Here is a 19290-nt window from a genome sequence, read left to right as displayed (position 1 = left end):
ATGATTATTTTATGGAAGGTTCGAGTGGTGTGTGTGTGTGAGGCACACACAATGCCAGCAAATTAGCTCAAAAAGGGAAATATATATAATTAATTATGACAAGTTATAATTGTGTGTAATGTGTATATATATTTAGATCAACTTTCAGAATTAATTAACTGTAGTAGGATTAATATTACAGTCAACTGATCTGTTTTTCCACCGAAATGACAGTACAATCTTGTAAAAAATCTTAAGAAAGATTATTCTCCTGCCAAGAAGAATATCCTCCTTATTCTTTTAGTATTTCATCTAAGGGTACGCTTACACGACAACGATATGCTTAAAACGGAGAAGTTTTTCTACGTACAGATGACACCATTGTCAAAATGATCCCCATTTACACAGATCTCCGAAAACTACTAAAAACCATGTATTCTGCTGCCAGGCCACTAGATGGCGATGAAATACTATAGACTGAACACCTAATATGCATGTGTATGATGTCATCGTATTCAGAGAAACAGGTTTTTGTTGTTTACACAGAGACCGTTTTCAAAAACTTGACTTTTGAAACCCGTTTATAACAGTTTGCATTTTCAGGCCACCAAAACGGCAATGTCATGTAAGCGAACAGCCAAAACACTTAAAAAGTTTTACGTTTTTAGTTGAAAACGGTGTCGTGTGAACAGCCCCTAAGGCTCTGGCTGGAAGTCAGTTGTAGTTCTTGTGTTTCTCTTTCCTTCAGTGATTCTGCTTGTTAACAGCAGGTGTTCATCACTAATGTTCAATCATCAGTTAATTAATCACTTAATTAATCACTTAATTATCTAATTAACTTTAACACTGCTTCAGTGTTACTTTAACACAGTTTGGTCCCTTTTTAAAGAAGACATTTTGCCCCTTTATGACCGCCATAGAACAATTCCGCCAGAGTATATCTTTGTATTTTTACAGGCTGTGCTGTCATTCTTTTGAGCATTTTCATATGCCATACATAAAAAAAATAATCCTTACACCCCAATTTGAAGGCTATGTATGTAATAAATCATCCATCCATCTTCCTTCGCGGGGGCAGCAGTCTAAGCAGAGATGCCCAGACTTCCCTCTCCCCGGACACTTCCTCCAGCTCTTCCGGGGGGGCACCGAGGCGTTCCCAGGCCAGCCGGGAGACATAGTCTCTCCAGCGTGACCTAGATCTTCCTCGGGGTCTCCTCCCAGTGGGACGCGCCCGGAACACCTTCCCGGGAAGGCGTCCAGGAGGCATCCGAAACAGATACCTAAACCACCTCAGCTGACCCCTCTCGATGTGGAGGAGCAGCGGCTCTACTCTGAGCTCCTCCCGAGTGACCGAGCTTCTCACCCTATCTCTAAGGGATCGCCCAGCCACCCTGCGGAGAAAGCTCATTTCGGCCGCCTGTATCCGGGATCTTGTCCTTTCGGTCATGTCCCAAAGCTCATGACCATAGGTGAGAGTAGGAACGTAGATTGACCGGTAAATCGAGAGCTTCGCCTTGCGGCTCAGCTCTTTCTTCACCACGACAGACCGGTACATCGACCGCATTACTGCAGAAGCTGCACCGATCCGTCTGTCAATCTCCCGTTCCATCCTTCCCTCACTCGTGAACAAAACCCCAAGATACTTAAACCCTCCACTTGAGGCAGGAACTCTTCACCAACCTGAAGTGAGCAAGCCACCCTTTTCCGACTGAGGACCATGGCCTCGGATTTGGAGGTGCTGATTCTCATCCCAGCCGCTTCACACTCAGCTGCAAACCGTCCCAGTGCATGCTGAAGGTCCTGATTTGATGAGGCCAACACGACAACATCATCCGCAAAGAGCAGAGATGAAATCGTGTTGTCACCAAACCTGACACCCTCCGGCCCCTGGCTGCGCCTAGAAATTCTGTCCATAAAAATTATGAACAGAACCGGCGACAAAGGGCAGCCCTGCCGGAGTCCAACATGCACCGGGAAGAAGTCTGACTTACTGCCGGCAATGCGAACCAAGCTCCTGCTTCGGTCGTACAGGGACCGGACAGCCCTTAGCAAAGGACCCCGGACCCCATACTCCCGGAGCACCCTCCACAGGCCGCCGCGAGGGACACAGTCGAATGCCTTCTCCAAATCCACAAAGCACATGTGGACTGGTTGGGCAAACTCCCATGAACCCTCCAGCACCCTGTAGAGGGTATAGAGCTGGTCCAGTGTTCCACGGCCCGGACGAAAACCACACTGTTCCTCCTGAATCCGAGGTTCTACTATCGGCCGTATTCTCCTCTCCAGTACCCTGGCATAGACTTTCCCAGGGAGGCTGAGAAGTGTGATCCCCCTATAGTTGGAACACACCCTCCGGTCCCCCTTCTTAAAAAGAGGGACCACCACCCCGGTCTGCCATCCCAGAGGCACTGTCCCCGACCGCCACGCGATGCTGCAGAGACGTGTCAGCCAAGACAGCCCCACAACATCCAGAGACTTGAGGTACTCAGGGCGGATCTCATCCACCCCCGGTGCCTTGCCACCGAGGAGTTTCTTGACTACCTCGGTGACTTCAGCCCGGGTGATGGACGAGTCCACCTCTGAGCCCTCAGCCTCTGCTTCCTCAATGGAAGACGTGACGGCGGGATTAAGGAGATCCTCGAAGTATTCCTTTTACCGTCCAACGACATCCCCAGTTGAGGTCAACAGCTCCCCACCTCTACTGTAAACAGCGTTGGTAGGGCTCTGCTTCCCTCTCCTGAGGCGCCGGACAGTTTGCCAGAATCTCTTCGAGGCCAGCCGATAGTCCTTCTCCATGGACTCACCGAACTCCTCCCAGGCCCGAGTTTTTGCCTCCACAACCACCCGGGCTGAGGTTCGCTTGGCCTGCCGGTACCCGTCAGCTGCCTCAGGAGTCCCGCAAGCCAACCAGGCCCGATAGGACTCCTTCTTCAGCTTGACGGCATCCCTTACTTCCGGTGTCCACCACCGGGTTCGGGGATTGCCGCCTCGACAGGCACCAGAGACCTTACGGCCACAGCTCCGAGCGGCCGCTTCGACAATGGAGGTGGAGAACATGGTCCACTCGGACTCAATATCTCCAGCCTCCCTCGGGATCTGGTCGAAGCTCCGCCGGAGGTGGGAGTTGAAGATCTCTCTGACAGGAGACTCGGCCAAACGTTCCCAGCAGACCCTCACAGTACGCTTGGGTCTGCCGAATCTGTCCAGCTTCCTCCCCCGCCATCGGATCCAACTCACCACCAGGTGGTGATCAGTTGACAGCTCCGCCCCTCTCTTTACCCGAGTGTCCAAGACATACGGCCGCAGGTCAGATGAAACGACCACAAAGTCGATCATCGACCTACGGCCTAGGGTGTCCTGGTGCCACGTGCACTGATGGACACCCTTATGCTTGAACATGGTGTTTGTTATGGACAAACTGTAACTAGCACAGAAGTCCAATAACTGAACACCACTCGGGTAATAAATCAATAGTAACTAAATAAATAGCTCAACAGTGCAATGCACACATTTTTTTTAATTTACAAAAAAAAATCTTTTTTTTTTCTACATATTTTATTAAATACAAGAAATATCATAGATGTCAACCTCAAACTTGTCAATGTAAAAAAAACTTGCTTAAAACACTTTAAAACTACACACAATTGATTAGAACTGTTTACATAAATTAGTTTGTAAGATACACTCAGATACAGTTTATTTTTATAAACTGCGTTGTGGAGTCAAACAAAAAAAAGGGGAGGGGGGGGAATACCCCCTAGGCATAACGTTACGTGCGCGTATGTGTGTGAATGTGCTTTTATTTGTAAATGTGCATTTGTGTGTATGTGTAAAAGAGTAAGAAATGATAAAATGATGAAGCAATAGAGAAAACGCAGTAGAGAAACATACAGCAAATGGGAGTCAAATGTCGCAGCTTGTGACGTCAGAACATGCAACAAACCCTGGGGTCATAGTGCACAGAACGTGATTACGCCAATGAGCCATCGGAAGATGTAACTATCAATCGCAGTGGGTTTTTTTTTGTAAATGCACATTACGCAATTTGTGCAGACTCATTAGAGGGTGAAAACAACACATACATGAGCATGTTGGGGGCTTGATCTGAACATCTCTGGTTTTGTATGCAAAAAGAATTATTGAGCAAGCCATTTGGTTTCAGTTTCTATCGGCTCTTAAACAGAGACACGCAAACAGGAGCGTCGGTCTTAAAGGATTAACACTGGGGATTTAAAGATGTTTGGTAACATGGTTGCAAAAAAATGTGAGCCAGTTAATACATTTATAATAAAACGGTTAAAATATTTAGTTGGACCTGATGTTGACAATCAATACAAGTTTATCAAACCTCCCTTTACTGACCATTTGTTGTAAAAAAGAAAAAAAGAAAATGTTCTTCTATTTCATAGTTTATCTGTTTGTCTAAAAGTGATGAAGTGCTTGAATGTTTCTAACATGAATGAATGAATGAAGAATAAACACCAACCTCTTTGTTCTTCAGGATCTTCAGTGTGTTTCATTCTGCAGGGTTCTGGATCACTCATGTTCTCACTGTCCTCTTTAATAAACTCAGTCTTTACAGATTTCAGCTCTTCCTGATGCATTGTGCTCATCTTCACTTGTAGCTGATGGGAATATTCCAGCATTTATTGGAGAATTGCAGTGGGAGGAGCTTCACTGATGATGTGATTGTTGTGGGAGGAGTTTAATTGATGATGAGACTGATGTGGGAGGAGCTTCACTGATGATGTGATTGCTGTGGGAGGAGTTGATCTGCAAAAATCAAAGTTATCAGTTACTGAGTTTGTTTTAATACTAAATGACACATCTAAGCATTTATGTCTGTATCTCTTAGGGCTGCACGATTAATCGTATTTTAATCGCGATAACGATATCTGTCTCCCATGATTAATTAACCTTAATCGTTGCGATATCGCACAAAACAAACATTGTAGGGTTTCAGTGTTCGTTTTCCTTATGGGTTGAACTTGAGTGTACGGATGATCAACTCTGTCACATGTCTCACGTGACAGTGTTTAGATTTCAAGCGCTCTCTCATGGTGTAGCAGAAGTTGGCGTCACGCGATAAGCTTATAGTCATTCAGCTGAAATAAAAATAATGACAGAACAACAAGATGAAGGTGAAGAAGTGCGTTCGTTAGTTCCCAAAAAGGGGTCATACTCCATTGTTTGGAAGTATTTCGGGTTCAGTGAAAGTGATGTTGATCAGGTACGAGTCTAGGGCTGAACGATTTTGGAAAATAATCTAATTGCGATTTAGTTTTACCAATATTGCGATTGCGATTTAATATGCAATTATTTTTTAAGCTCTTTATCTTTTCTATTATTTAACAGAAACAAGCAATAAATCATTGTAAAATAGGGAAGGGAATCTTTAGGCACCTCATGAGCCGATCTAACTTTGTTCTTTAATTGATCTTATTAATAAAACTTTAAATATTTAATTACATAATAAGTAGGCTTACTTATAATAATTACACATTAAAAAACTAAATTAATACAATTACATGTTAATAATTTTAACAAATATAGCTTCAAAACAAATAACAAAGAGAGGAAAAAAATATTACAAGCAATAAACAAAGAGTGCTTTCAGTATTTAAGAGTAGGCTGTCTGAACGTTTTCATCTCTTTTGAAATTATAAGATGTGGTTTGTCCTGTCTGTTTAATAACTAAAGATATAACTGTGTCACATTAATTTCGTGTTATAAAAGCATTTTGAGAGGCAAGTACATTTAACCACGTAGACGGAGTCGCTCACAGCCGCATGCTCAAGCACTCTTCGCAAAGCGCGCGTGAGTATTTGAAATTGAAAGCAGCTTCTGTCTGTGATTTTCATATTTTTAATATATAAGCTAACTGCATTCCAAGACATGATGCCTTCATAGAACATCTGTAAGTAAAATACCGGCGGGCTAGACCACGCAGGCGCGCACTACAAAAGTAACATCACGCAGACCACGCGTAACTTATCTCATATCTTGTGCAGTGAAACCCGCGAATGCCCTTGTAATTCGCTTCAACTTTTCTGAACTTTATTAAAGATTATTTCTCGGAAGGTTCGAGTGGTGTCGTGTGTGTGTGTGTGTGTGAGAGAGAGACAGAGGAATTAGAAGCAAGCAGAATAGCAGCTACGGTTGTTTATAAAGCACACGCGTCATCACGTAAAAAACTGTTTAAAACTAAGCTCAGACATAAATCTGAAATTACCTTAAAGGGATAGTTCACCCAAAAATGAAAATTCTGTCAGTAATTACTCACCCTCATGTTGTTCCAATCGCGTAAGACCTTCGTTCATCTTCGGAACACAAATTAAGATATTTTTGATGAAATCCGAGCCTTGTCTCACTCCTCCATAGGCTGCTAGGTGGCCCAAACTTGCTGGCCCAGAAAAGTTATTAAAGGGGTCATATAATGCCATTTTTGTACAAGCTAATATGATTCTTTAGGGTCTAAATTAAAAGTTTGTAATATACTTTAATTAAAAATTCTCATTAGTATTGTAAGAAAACACTAATTTTACCTGGTCAAAAACAGCTCTGTTTTCAGCACGCCGTTTCAGTGCATGTGTCTTTAAATGATAATGAGCTTTGCTCACCCCGCCCCTCTGTTCTGTGGGTACACCGTATTAGAAATTCTCTGACCGTATCTAACACAATAACCACGTGTTATTCGTTATAAACGTGGGATTATGAATTATATTGAGAACGTCATACATAGAAAACATGCTGTAATGTACCCTGAGTGTAAACCTTAGACGCATTCATCGTGAAGCCTGCAGCAAGGTTTGCAAATTTCGCAAAGATTAATATAAATACTAATATAAAGGTTAATAAAACATTACACTCACATCTTCTGGAGGTTCAGCAGGAACACGTTGGTACCGATCCGTTTTTTCTCGTTTGTGAAGCTGTCTGGTGTGAAATGATTCGCACAAACATGAAAGCACAGACGATCGTGGGGAATCCCCGTGAGGGAATCCCCGCGTCAATCCTTTGGGCATATCGCTTCAAAAACAAAACTCAGCCACTGCTTCTTCAACGGCTCGGATTTAGGAACATCCAAATGACTGCTGTGTTCCTTATTACATCTAAGAACAGAACACCACAATCGCTTAGACGCCATTCTACTCCAGCATATCAACAATGGCGGACTACTATGACGACGGCTGTCACAGCTTGCTCAGGGCAGGTCTTGTGTTGAAACACGGCTGTCAATCACAATAGCGGGAGGGGCTAGCGGGAGGGGCGTACGATCTTATCACGTCACAATATCGAACGGCTTGATTTCAGAGATGGTCAAACATATAAGGAGATTAAAACAAAACCACTGGATGGATTTTTATCATGATAGGATGGTTGTGTACAGGCACTGCCAACAGACATTTCAGTGCAATCAACTTGTAAAAGTGCATGTACCATTATATGACCCCTTTAAAGAGATCGTTAATATAGTCCAAGTGACTACAGTGGCTCAATCTTAAGTATATCAAGCAACGAGAATACTTTTTGTGCGCAAAAACAAACAAAAATAACGACTTTATTCCACTATTCATTTCCTTCTCTCTGGGCCTCGTAGTGTTTTTGCGCTGCGCGTCTGTGTTGCACGTCATCACGCATCACACACATGACCAGCGTCGGCCAATAGTGAGCCTACGTGGTGACGTGTAACACAGAAGCGCTGCGCTAAAAGACTACGCGAACCAAATAGAGGTCCAGAGAGAAGGAAACGAATAGTAGAATAAAGTCGTTATTTTTGTTTGTTTTTGCGCACAAAAAGTATTCTCGTCGCTTGATATACTTAAGATTGAGCCACTGTAGTCACTTGGACTATATTAACGATCTCTTTAATAACTTTTCTGGGCCAGCAAGTTTGGGCCACCTAGCAGCCTATGGAGGAGTGAGACAAGGCTCAGATTTCATCAAAAATATCTTAATTTGTGTTCCGAAGATGAACGAAGGTCTTACGCGGTTGGAACAACATGAGGGTGAGTAATTACTGACAGAATTTTAATTTTTGGGTGAACTATCCCTTTAATCGATACAGAATTGTTGGAGAGAATCTATAACACAATATCACATAAATTAAACATAAACTGTTATTTCATGTAGCCAGGCCTATATGCGTAGCGTGCCATGTTGATGCTCCAGACTGGTTTACTCTCGCGTGTCACGTGACCAGACTGTAATCGCAGCTTTGCGGTTAATATATATAAATAGGCATCTATAATAGAATAATCTCTACTATATCCTGAAAGAAGGAAAATATTTGTTATAAGGTTTAATTTTATAATATATATATATATATATATATTTGTTAGCATTAAAATGCATTAGGTATCATGAGCTAATGACAAGTAATAAATCTGGATCAGTGTTCATAATTTAGTATTTTCGTTATTTCTTAGGTCATGTTTTCATAATGCATTTAAGATTAACAAATATAATCGTGTTAAAATACCAAAGATTTATTTCTGTTTAAAAGTTTTGCAATAAGCAAACAAAAAATTGTCAATGTACTTATAGTTAAACAACAATTTTTTTTAAATTAACACATTTGGGCCTTTTACTATTTTTACTTGTAGACTTCATATGCTTTTGGCTTGACAATGTTTTTCTGTTGAATATTGTTACTTGCTTGCGCTCCTCCCTAAAGCCAGATCATGTTGACAGACTTGTGTTTCCAGCCAAAAACCTGTAACATGTATGCGCAAATACATATACGTAAGCCCATCATAGGATAGGGAAAAAACTGAATACGTTTTTCACATTGGAGTTTTATTCATTAAAATTTTATTTTATTTCCATTTGGCATTTAAAAGAGGCCCAGTTTTATTTTTACCTGAGTTAAACATACAGTTTCAATACAGTGACTTTCAGTATTTATGTTCTGTTTATAATGTGTGTTTTTATTTTTTATTTGGCCATAAAAAGCAATAAACATACTGAAGTGAAATAAAAGTTCTTAACTAACATAATAATCGTGATTACAATTTTGTGCAAAATAATGCTTATTATCATTTTTCTTGTTATCGTGCAGCCCTAGTATCTCTATAGAAACCAACAATTAGGAAATAAAATGAAATGAAATAAAGAGTGTTTTCAGCAGATCTGTTAATATTATTATGTCTGCTGTTAGAAACACATTATTTGAGTCAGGATAGATGATAAAAGCCTATAAAACTGCTCTATTGAAAGATGATGCTGTTATTTCTCTCAATATGACATGGATAAAACATCAATAATACAAGACTACTTCGATTGAGTTAAGTTAATATTGTACTTTCGTATTTAAAAACTGAAATGCCTTTTATTTAACAAAATAGTTTCTGGAAATGAAGTTTTAAAGAGTTTTTTATATATATTATTCACATATATATATATATATATATATATATATATATTAGTGCTGTCAACGTTAACGCGTTAACGCATGCGATTAATTTTTGTCTGGTTTAACGTGTTAAAATATTTAACGCAATTAACGCAGCATCCGTCTTTTCTGCCATCCGTTGGCTAGCTTTACATTATATGATCACGCTCTTATTCATTTAAATGCTTTTAAACATTTCAAGCGCGGCAAGACAAAAGAGAAAGCGCTGTCTGTGAATGTCTTTATGTGACACACACACACACACACACACACACACACAATGCATAGACAGGGCGCCAGAATCCAGTTCTCTTTCGCGCTTGAACTAACAATAACAATCCCAAAATGTCAGTTTTGTCGATTATCCTCATAAGAGCAGTCTTAAATGATTTATATAAAGTCTAAAATGAACGAAGAGTTGCGAGAGAATGAGGCGCGCGTGTGAGATCCATAGACAGTACGGTATATAAACGGTGAGATCCGCGTGTGTGTGTGTGTGTGTGTGTGTCTGCTCTTAAAGGGACAGCAGCCAATAAAGCTTCCTGTCAGTAAAGTTAAAGAACAAAGGGAACAGAGAAAATGACTCACTGCTGTTGACTAAATAACTTTTGTAGCTTTAATAAGGATTAACTATTTAATTTATAGTTTATGCAGTGCAGACTGCATATAACTTTGATAACTTTATTACAGTATATTTCCTAACTGTTAAGACAGGAAGGGCACGAATAAATATGACATTTATTATGGGTTTATGTTAGCATTGTTTTAAGTTCACTTAAATTAAAAAGTGTTATATTTTTGAAGCCTAATAAATGTGAAAAAGAAAAAAAAATCAGTAGCTGTATTAATATCAGTAATACTGGCCTTCATTCATAAAAAGATGCCATTAAAAATTATTTAAAATATACTGTCTTTATGTTGTTTCTACATTAATTTGATTAACTGTGAAATTATTACATTATAAAATATATTAAAAACGTACAAAAACATTTCTTTTTTTATTGCGATTAATTGCGATTAATCACAGAAAAAATGTGTGATTAATCTAGTTAAAGTTTTTAATCGATTGACAGCACTAATATATATATATATATATATATATATATATATATATATATATATATATATATATATATATATATATATATTTATATTTATATTCATAGATTTACTTGTTGCACTGTTTCCTATACAGTTATATTGTAAAACTAAATACCCTTTTCAGTTTAGTGTTAGATTTGTGGCTGTGGCTAAATAACATATTACTGTCAAATGTATGTCAGATAGGCTAATACAAATACTCCAGTTCACTGTATGTATTTGTTCCTGTTTTATCAAAGGATAAGTCTGAAATACGGCATAAAATAATTATCTCATGGCTACAGGAACGTTACATTAAACATGGTTCTGAACATTTTCTTTACTGAGGTAAACCATGGTTAGTCTCGTAATGTGCTCATATTCTGACGACAGATATTTGGCTACATTTGTTTTGTTGTGTGTGTGTGTGTGTGTGTGTGTGTGTGTGTGTGTGTGTGTGTGTGTGTGTGTGTGTGTGTGTGTGTGAGAGAGAGAGAGAGAGAGAGAGAGAGAGAGAGAGAGAGAGAGAGAGAGAGAGAGAGATCAAATAATCCCTTCGAGGATTGTAATGTTATGAGTTAAGACGATTGTATGACCTTTTTGCGTGTTTTAACATAAACAGTAACATTAGCATAAGCAGTAGCATTTACAAATAACAGCGTAACGTTATAAAAAAGTATGAGACATCTATATATATATATATATATATATAAAAAAAAAACATACCTTTCTGAAACGTCCTGTAACAGCCGTTCGTGCGCAAGTTCTGCTCGATTCCTCTCCACTAATATTCTCTAAATCTGATTCGGACTGAAATTGATAAGGCAATATAAACGGCTGTGTTTACAATACACCGGAGCACATGCAACTACTTATGGTAACGGACGTGACGTTTCCGGACAGCGTGACTAGGCGCTTAGCGAATCACAACACACTGGGCCAAGCTGACCAATCAGAGCCCGTCGTGTATTTCTGAGGGAGAGGCTTCTTATAACGTGGAAATTTTCAGACCGTTTTAGGAGAAGAGCATAGACTGTAAGAAAAGAAGGAGAAGAGACACAGCGGTGTAGAATAAAGGTAAATTATATGAAAAATAATGCGTTTTTTATTTTTTATTATTTTTATTAAGCATGAACACATGTTAGACTGCACCACATAGCCTAAACAATCAAGCCTTCGAAAAAAAGCTGATCAACCCTTTAACAGAGATGCTGAAAACACTATATTTTGTAAATCTTTAAGGATTACAGTGCTATTTTGAACCAATAATAGGATTAAAATGCAGAAGGAGAATGAGCATTTAGTTATCTGACTCCAATATAAGTAATCTGACCCCTAGTTTTTTTGTTCTTTAAAGGAGCTGTATGTAAGAAATGTATTTCAATTAATCATAAAATGTCCCTGATATGTCACTAGACATTAAGAAATCATGTTCATTTCAAATACTAATACTGACAACAGTAGTATCCGGCCAGGATATTGTCATTTAAAAGTGATAGTTGCAGCCCTCAACTGATGAAAAATAGGATTTTTTTCTGTTAAACTTTTTTTTTTCATAGAATGCACTTTAAATTCAACATTTTCAATATTTGCTGATTTTAAACTTGTAAAATATACTGAACATCAATGTACTAACGGAAAAATCTCTCAACTCTTATAGATAAATTGGGTTGACGATAACAGAGTTCACATTTTCCACCATTTTGTGCTTTAGCTCAAAAAACTAACCTCAAACCAGATACCACATGGCATGTCTAAAAACAGAATTGTATGGGTTTTCGCCATATTATCGTTTTTTTAAAAAGTGAATGAGAGATTCACTGCAATATCACAATAATAGATTTGACAAATAATTAATCTACATCCTAAACATTTTGTACATCTTTATATTTTGTAAATCTTTAAGGATTACAGTGCTATTTTGAACCAATAATAGGATTAAAATGCAGAAGGAGAATGAGCATTTAGTTATCTGACCCCAATATAAGTAATCTGACCCCTAGTTTTTTTGTTCTTTAAAGAAGCTGTATGTAAGAAATGTATTTCAATTAATCATAAAATGTCCCTGATATGTCACTAGACATTAAGAAATCATGTTCATTTCAAATACTAATATCACTGACAACAGTAGTCCGGCCAGGATATTGTCATTTAAAAGTGATAGTTGCAGCCCTCAACTGATGTTGATGTTGTCATGTTGTGTTTTGGCCTGATGCCCCACCCTCCACCTATCTACCAATCACGAAGTCAGTAGTGTTTCAGCATCTGGGTTGCCAGCTCTGCTGTAGTTACCACAGCTGCAGCTACAAACGTGTCAGCCTACGTTCCTGCTGGATCCTGCAGCCTATCTGGCAACCTCAAGTCAGGGGGGAGGGTGAGGGGATACCATAGACAGTAAAAGAAATGGACACAGCGACCCCATTGGATTCAACGGAGACAAAGTGAAGCCCATTAGAAACTCTTACTTCCTGGGGGTCCAGCGAACTGCGCAGACTCAAACTGAGCTCGACGACGTAGATGTGACGTGAGCAAACCGTCTGTCTTCTAGTAGCTGTGCCAAGATCAATCTGAATCATTACCTTCCGAAACTCGCAGAGACGGAGAGCGTGAGTATGAGCTGTCCATGATTTTGGAGCAGAAGAAACTTTTTGTAGGTGTTCTGATTAATTACTTTGTCATTTTGCCTCGACGTCCTCCCGATTGCCCGCGAGCTTCTACTCCTGTCCATACGGTAATTTCCTACTGTGCGACAGAGAGTCGCGTGGCTGTGACGCAATCGTTAGCCTACTTTTACAAAAACTGCTTCTACAGGGCCATAACGTAAGCTACAAGGTAATGGAGCCTTTTATACATTTTCGTGTTTCTTTAGAAATAAATAATGGACAAATGGAGTCTTTAAACGCCTCAGATGTGAAGTTATTCGCTGTCAAAGTGACGCCAAAATGAATGGGAGTCAATGGGATGCTAACTGCAGGTGGGGTTCCGCTAGCCAATGGCGGCGCCCGGGGGTACCTTCAAAATAATACAAATCCCTGCCCCCCTGGGGGATACACTGCTCTACAGTAATTTGAAAGTGATTGCAGTACCAGTTTTGCCCACAATCTTACATACAGTTCCTTTAACATGTTTCAGTTATATTGTACATTAGGATACTTTAATATCTTTAGTAAATTCAGCACAATTCTGTTCAGTTTATAAGCTGTCAGATGAGACAAAACATGTTAGAACACACTAGTAGATCAGTATGTAGTGGGAATAAGCGTTTGACTCATTCCAGAATTGCAGTTACATTTCAAGTAGAGGAAAAAACAAAAAATAGGATTTTTTTCTGTTAAACTTTTCTTTTTTTTTCATAGAATGCACTTTAAATTCAACATTTTCAATATTTGCTGATTTTAAACTTGTAAAATGTAAAATATATATACTGAACATCAATGTACTAACGGAAAAATCTGTCAACTCTTATAGATACATTGGGTTGACGATAACAGAGTTCACATTTTCCACCATTTTGTGCTTTAGCTCAAAAAACTAACCTCAAACCAGATACCACATGGCATGTCTAAAAACAGAATTGTATGGGTTTTCGCCATATTATCGTTTTTTTTAAAAGTGAATGAGAGATTCACTGCAATATCACAATAATAGATTTGACAAATAATTAATCTACATCCTAAACATTTTGTACAAATTAATGAGAGAAGAATAATGACATACTTCACTGCTTTCCAGAATTTCCCGCCAGAGGAAGTGATATCCCTTGGTCCAATCGCATGCTTTTTCTACAAATGCTTTGGAGTTTTTTTTGTTTGTTTGTTTTATAACAGATTTGACCAGAAAATTAGACTTATTTGTTTCATCATAATTCAAGTTGAATGTATGAATCAGGAGGCAGAGACAGTCAATAATAGTTGGAGTGGGAGTCATTTAGTTAATATTTCCCATTATTATTGTTTCCTAAATATACATAAAGCATTATTTTTAGTGATAGTGTGATATAATTTGTGTTATTATTCGAAACTGATTCAAAAAAGTTTTTTTTTTAAATAAAGGAAGGTTTATCTGGTAGAAATGTAGAATAAAGATGAGAGAAATAACAGTGTCATCTTTAATAAACTCGAAATGTACCCCCAATTCTAGAATGACTCGTGTGTGTCCTGGGCCATCCTTAAAAATATTCTTGTTTGCCGTAACCCGACCGACCCTGTCAATTTAGGACCGACCAAAAGAACTTTTTTTTCCCCTTTTAGTCCGACCGACTTGCCGGTTGTAAACTTGTGTTATGACTGACGGATTTTTTTTTACTCTTAAAACAACTTATACAAATGCAGTAAAATTATATTAATTATATTTTAGGAAGTATTGTGAATATAAATTGCCCATAGGCCTACATACAAGCATAGGCTATGCTCTTTCTTTTAAATAAAAATGCTAATGCTACCACTTCTTTATTGGGCAATTCCAGCGTTATGGATGTGACATTTGCAGTCAAAACTTGAAATATAAATTATCAGAAAATGCGTTTAATACTAATATATTAAAACGTCTGTTTATACATCCATAATCCCTTAATAAAGGAGTCCAGACATTAGAAAAATATTAGTATACACATGCGTTTTATAAATAGCCTACACTTGCGTTACGGTCCGGACGTGACACAAAAAATCTTTAACATTTAGGTGGTAAAATATGTTTTAGTAATTCTATGAATTACACTGCGCAAACCAAAAGTAATATAGCCACCGGATGAAGAAGGGTCAGCTCCCCACAGAACATAATATATTCATTTTTTATTTTAATTTTTTATTTTTCGTGTTCGCATTTATGAGGAAGAACAATGTTACAGACGTGAGCGCTCTGAAAGCGGCACTACAATTAAAACTTTCATAGAGATCTCAAACAGGCATTTAAAATACCAAACATTAAATATTGGCATATCAAGCAAAATAATATTCGATGATTGGTTGAAAATCGTATCTCTCCCCACACATGCTCACCGGCAAGACGCTCCAACATAAAATTTCTCTGTAGTCTACTGTAGGCTAATAGGCCTATGTGTTGTAGCCCATTCATTAAAAAACGATTTAGTTTCATATTCATGTTTAAATAAAATAATATTTTTTTCAAATTTCATATTGATTATGTGAAAAGTGAAAAGCATGAATAAGATAAGATGATCTCGAAAATATCGGGAGACAAATAGAGTGGGCAGACTCGATTTTGACCACTTCATTAAGTTTGTTTTTGTAGAATGCCTTTCTTTAAAGTGAATTTCGTTTTGTATTAATTGTATCTTAATTTTAATTAATGTTTCATCAACCAATTGCCTGTATTTAATAAATAAGAAGTAGGCTAAATATAGCAGGCAATATAATCACGACAGGGAGGCACCAGCGCGCTCCTCTCTTAAATGAACCGAAACTCAGCGTATAAGCTACTTGTCCCACAGACCTGAGAAATATGTAAGGGATAATGTATAGCGAGGCAGTTGTTATAGCGAATAACAACCCCGACAGGCTGAATCAGCCTGAAGGGGTTGTTATTCGCTATAACAACCGCCTCGCTATACATTATCCCGCTTATTACATGGCTACCTACCAAATAAATCAATAATTTGACACAAATTATTGATTTAAAAAAGGAGTTTATTGATTTAAAAACGATTGTATTGCTTCCGCTAAAGAAAATAGTCCGTTCCGCGTTTATAGCAACAGTCTGTTTTTCATGGCAACGGTGTGTTATACTTCGCAGCAGTCTGTTATCAAGAAATAACAGACCGCGGTTACACCAAAATTACCCAGAACAATTTGTCCCAGGAACTTTTTTACCACTTTTTTTTTTACCCCAGACCGGTTGCTTATTGCGTTTTTACCACTTTTTTTTTTTTTACCCCAGACTGGTTGCTTATTGCATTTTTACACCACGGTCTAAAGTACCGGGCAGATTATGCAAATTGTCTGGTGACGTTGAACTACGCGCGCTCCTCTCAGTCTGCTGCGTGGAATCAACCTATCAATATGCGGCATGAATTCAACCAATCAGCATGTTCAGCGCACAAGTCCCACCCCCGAAAGTTCCGGAACTTTAAAAAAATACTACCTCGCCAGCAGGGACTTTCTGAGGGGGAAATATTTACCTAGAACTTCATTTAGACCCTGGTTCCTGCGGTGTAAACACACCGAGTACCACCCCAAAGTTCCTAGTTCCTGGGTAAAGTTCCTGCGGTGGAAACGCGCCATACTTTTCTCTCGACACCTCTTTAACTTGGCACAAAGTTCTGGAAAACTGTCAGTGAAGTCCCGATATGAAAATTTGTTTAAATTCATACCTACGTAATCACCATGACCAAAATTTTACTTTTTTTTTTTAATCTAGGAAAAAAATATATAGACCGACCTACCGACCCTTTTTTTTTTTTTGCCTGTTAAGGCAAACCAAAATATTTTTAAGGATGACCCTGTGAAGCAAATGGCACAGATGTGTGTTAGAGGTGTGAGAGACACATCAGTCCTATTTCTACATCTCAACTGGAACGGTCCTGTTTGCTTAGGGGTGATCTACCGTCCTCCACATTCAGTTAAGGACTTTTTACAGCAATTCACTGATCTCATTGGTAAAATTGTGATTAAATTTGATCGTTTTTTATTGGTGGGCGATTTTAACATTCATGTCTGCTGTAAGTCAATCCCTCTGGCAAGGGAATTTATTAATATAATTGATGCTTTTAAGTTGATACAGTGGGTTAAAGAATCCACTCATATCCACGGTCATACTCTGGACCTTGTTCTTTCTTACGGGGTCGATATTTCTGATATGACAGTTTCTGATTATATGCTCTCTGATCATAAGCCTATTTTATTTTCCATGTCTCTTCCTAGTCTTCCTCATGTCTCTACTAAAACGACGTCTATGTCCAGGGTCTACTCTCGTCAGTTCAGTGAAAGTTTTAGTCAGTGTTTTTTTAAATCTTGTTCTCATCTACTCCTGGACTCTCCGTTAGCGGACCTGGATGCTGATGAACACCTGAGTCTGTTAAATAGCGTTTGGCTTGATGTATTGAATGAGACTGTTCCTTCAAGGCCTCTTAAGCACAAAGATAAATCTGAACTGTGGCATACCGCTGAGACTCGGGTGCTAAGGCAAGCTTGTAGAAAGGCTGAGCGTAAATGGAAGAAGGATAATCTTTACATTTCACTACAGTTGTTTAAAGACAGTTTACTGGCTTATCAGAGAGCCGCCAAATCGGCTAAGGCAACTTATTTTTCAAACTTAATATTACATAATCACTGTAGACCTAAAGTCTTATTTTCCTAAAGTTGTTAATCCTCCAGTCAATACTCTGTCTGTTGCCTCTGCTGCTCTTTCTGAAAGCTTCTTGAGTTTTTTTAAGGATAAAGCAGTTAATTTAGGACTGGTAACTCATACTCCCTCTATTGAGCTGCCTCTCCCTCCACAGTTGTCTATATCCTGGGATGTCTTTGAACCTGTCTCTCTTCTGACACTTAGTGACATTATTGCCAAATTGCACAATCAAGCACCTGGCTACCCATCTGACCTGCTGCATCAGTATATTCCCTCAAGAAGCTTAAGATCTGGAGACCAGAATCTTATTTTAATTCCACATTCTAGACTTAAACGTAGAGGTGACCGTGCCTTTTCGGTAATTGGCCCGCGTCTCTGGAATGACTTGCCAGTGGAAATTCGAATGGCTCTGAGTTTGACCATTTTTAAGTCTCTCTTAAAAACCCATCTGTTTTCTTTGGCATATTATTATTATTATTATTTTTTTTTTTTTAATCTGTTAAATCTTTGTTTTAATTATATTATAATGCTTTTCTTCTGATGTGAAGCACTTTGGTCAGTCTATGGCTGTTTTAAATGTGCTATATAAATAAAGTAAACTTGAACTTGAAACTCTCCTCAGGACCGTATCCATCCCAATTGACCAGAAATTGATGACCACGACCTCGGGGGCGAACGTCCAATAATCTGCGGACAGTATACACAGGAGAGCCCTCGACGCGGATAGGAAGAGCGGCAGGACGAAGAGGAGCGCAAACTACTGGCTTAAGACAAGAGACATGGAAGACAGGATGGATGCGCCGCAAATTAGAAGGCAACTTGAGTTTAACAGGGCTCAGTACCTCAATGACACGGAATGGCCCGATGAATTTAGGGGCCAATTTGCGTGAGACGGACTGGAGTGGGAGGTTAAGAGTGGAAAGCCACACTCTTTGACCACAGACGTATCGTGGGCTCTTAATACGGCGTCGATTAGCGGCTTGGCGAACACGGTAACGGGACTTGCATTGGACTCGGAGTTCTGAGAGGAAAATAGCGGAGGCTGGTAGCCTAAACAACATTGAAAAGTAGAAAGACCGGTGGTGGAGGAAGGAGCCGAATTGTGGGCGTATCTGGCCCAGGGAAGCTGCTCGGCCCAGGATGTGGGATTGCGGAAGGCTAGACTGCGAAGGATGCGGCCAATAATTTGGTTTGCTCGCTCGGCTTGTCCGTTAGTCTGTGGGTGATAGCCCGAGGAAAGGCTAGCGGACATACCGACGAGACGACAAAACTCTTTCCAAAATTGCGAAGCAAATTGGGGTCCACGGTCAGAGACAATGTCAGAGGGGAGACTGTGTATCCTAAAAACATGCTCGACAATGATTTGGGCTGTCTCTTTGGCGGAGGGGAGCTTAGGTAGGGGGATGAAATGGGCCGATTTAGAAAATCTGTAGACAACAGTATAACAGTATTTCAGTTTTTTTGAAATACTTATTTAAGAGTATAACAGTATTTCCCCCTGATGGAGGAAGTCCTGTTATAAAATCAAGGGCAAT

At 39.1% G+C, this 19290-nt stretch overlaps 1 protein-coding gene across 2 annotated transcripts in view; it reads right to left on the bottom strand.

Moving 5' to 3' along the window:
- LOC311292320 (uncharacterized protein) overlaps positions 1-19290 on the bottom strand; it is a 66297-nt gene that overhangs the window by 3803 nt on the left and 43204 nt on the right. The window contains exons 1-2 of one of the 2 annotated variants that reach the window (XM_084411966.1): positions 11180-11316; positions 4466-4752 (exon numbers count right to left, since the gene is read on the bottom strand). In XM_084411966.1, coding sequence (XP_084268092.1) covers positions 4466-4625 — 160 coding nt within the window. In that variant the 5' untranslated portion in view covers positions 4626-4752; positions 11180-11316. Of the gene's footprint in view, positions 1-4465; positions 4753-11179; positions 11317-19290 lie in introns of those variants that run through there. The other variant, XM_084411967.1, reaches the window with a different exon arrangement.

This window comes from Rutilus rutilus (assembly GCF_951802725.1).
Source record: "Rutilus rutilus genome assembly, chromosome: 1".
In the NCBI taxonomy this organism is placed as follows: domain Eukaryota; kingdom Metazoa; phylum Chordata; class Actinopteri; order Cypriniformes; family Leuciscidae; genus Rutilus; species Rutilus rutilus.
Note: the sequence above shows the minus strand (reverse complement) of the source record. Positions and strands in the feature narration are given on the sequence as shown.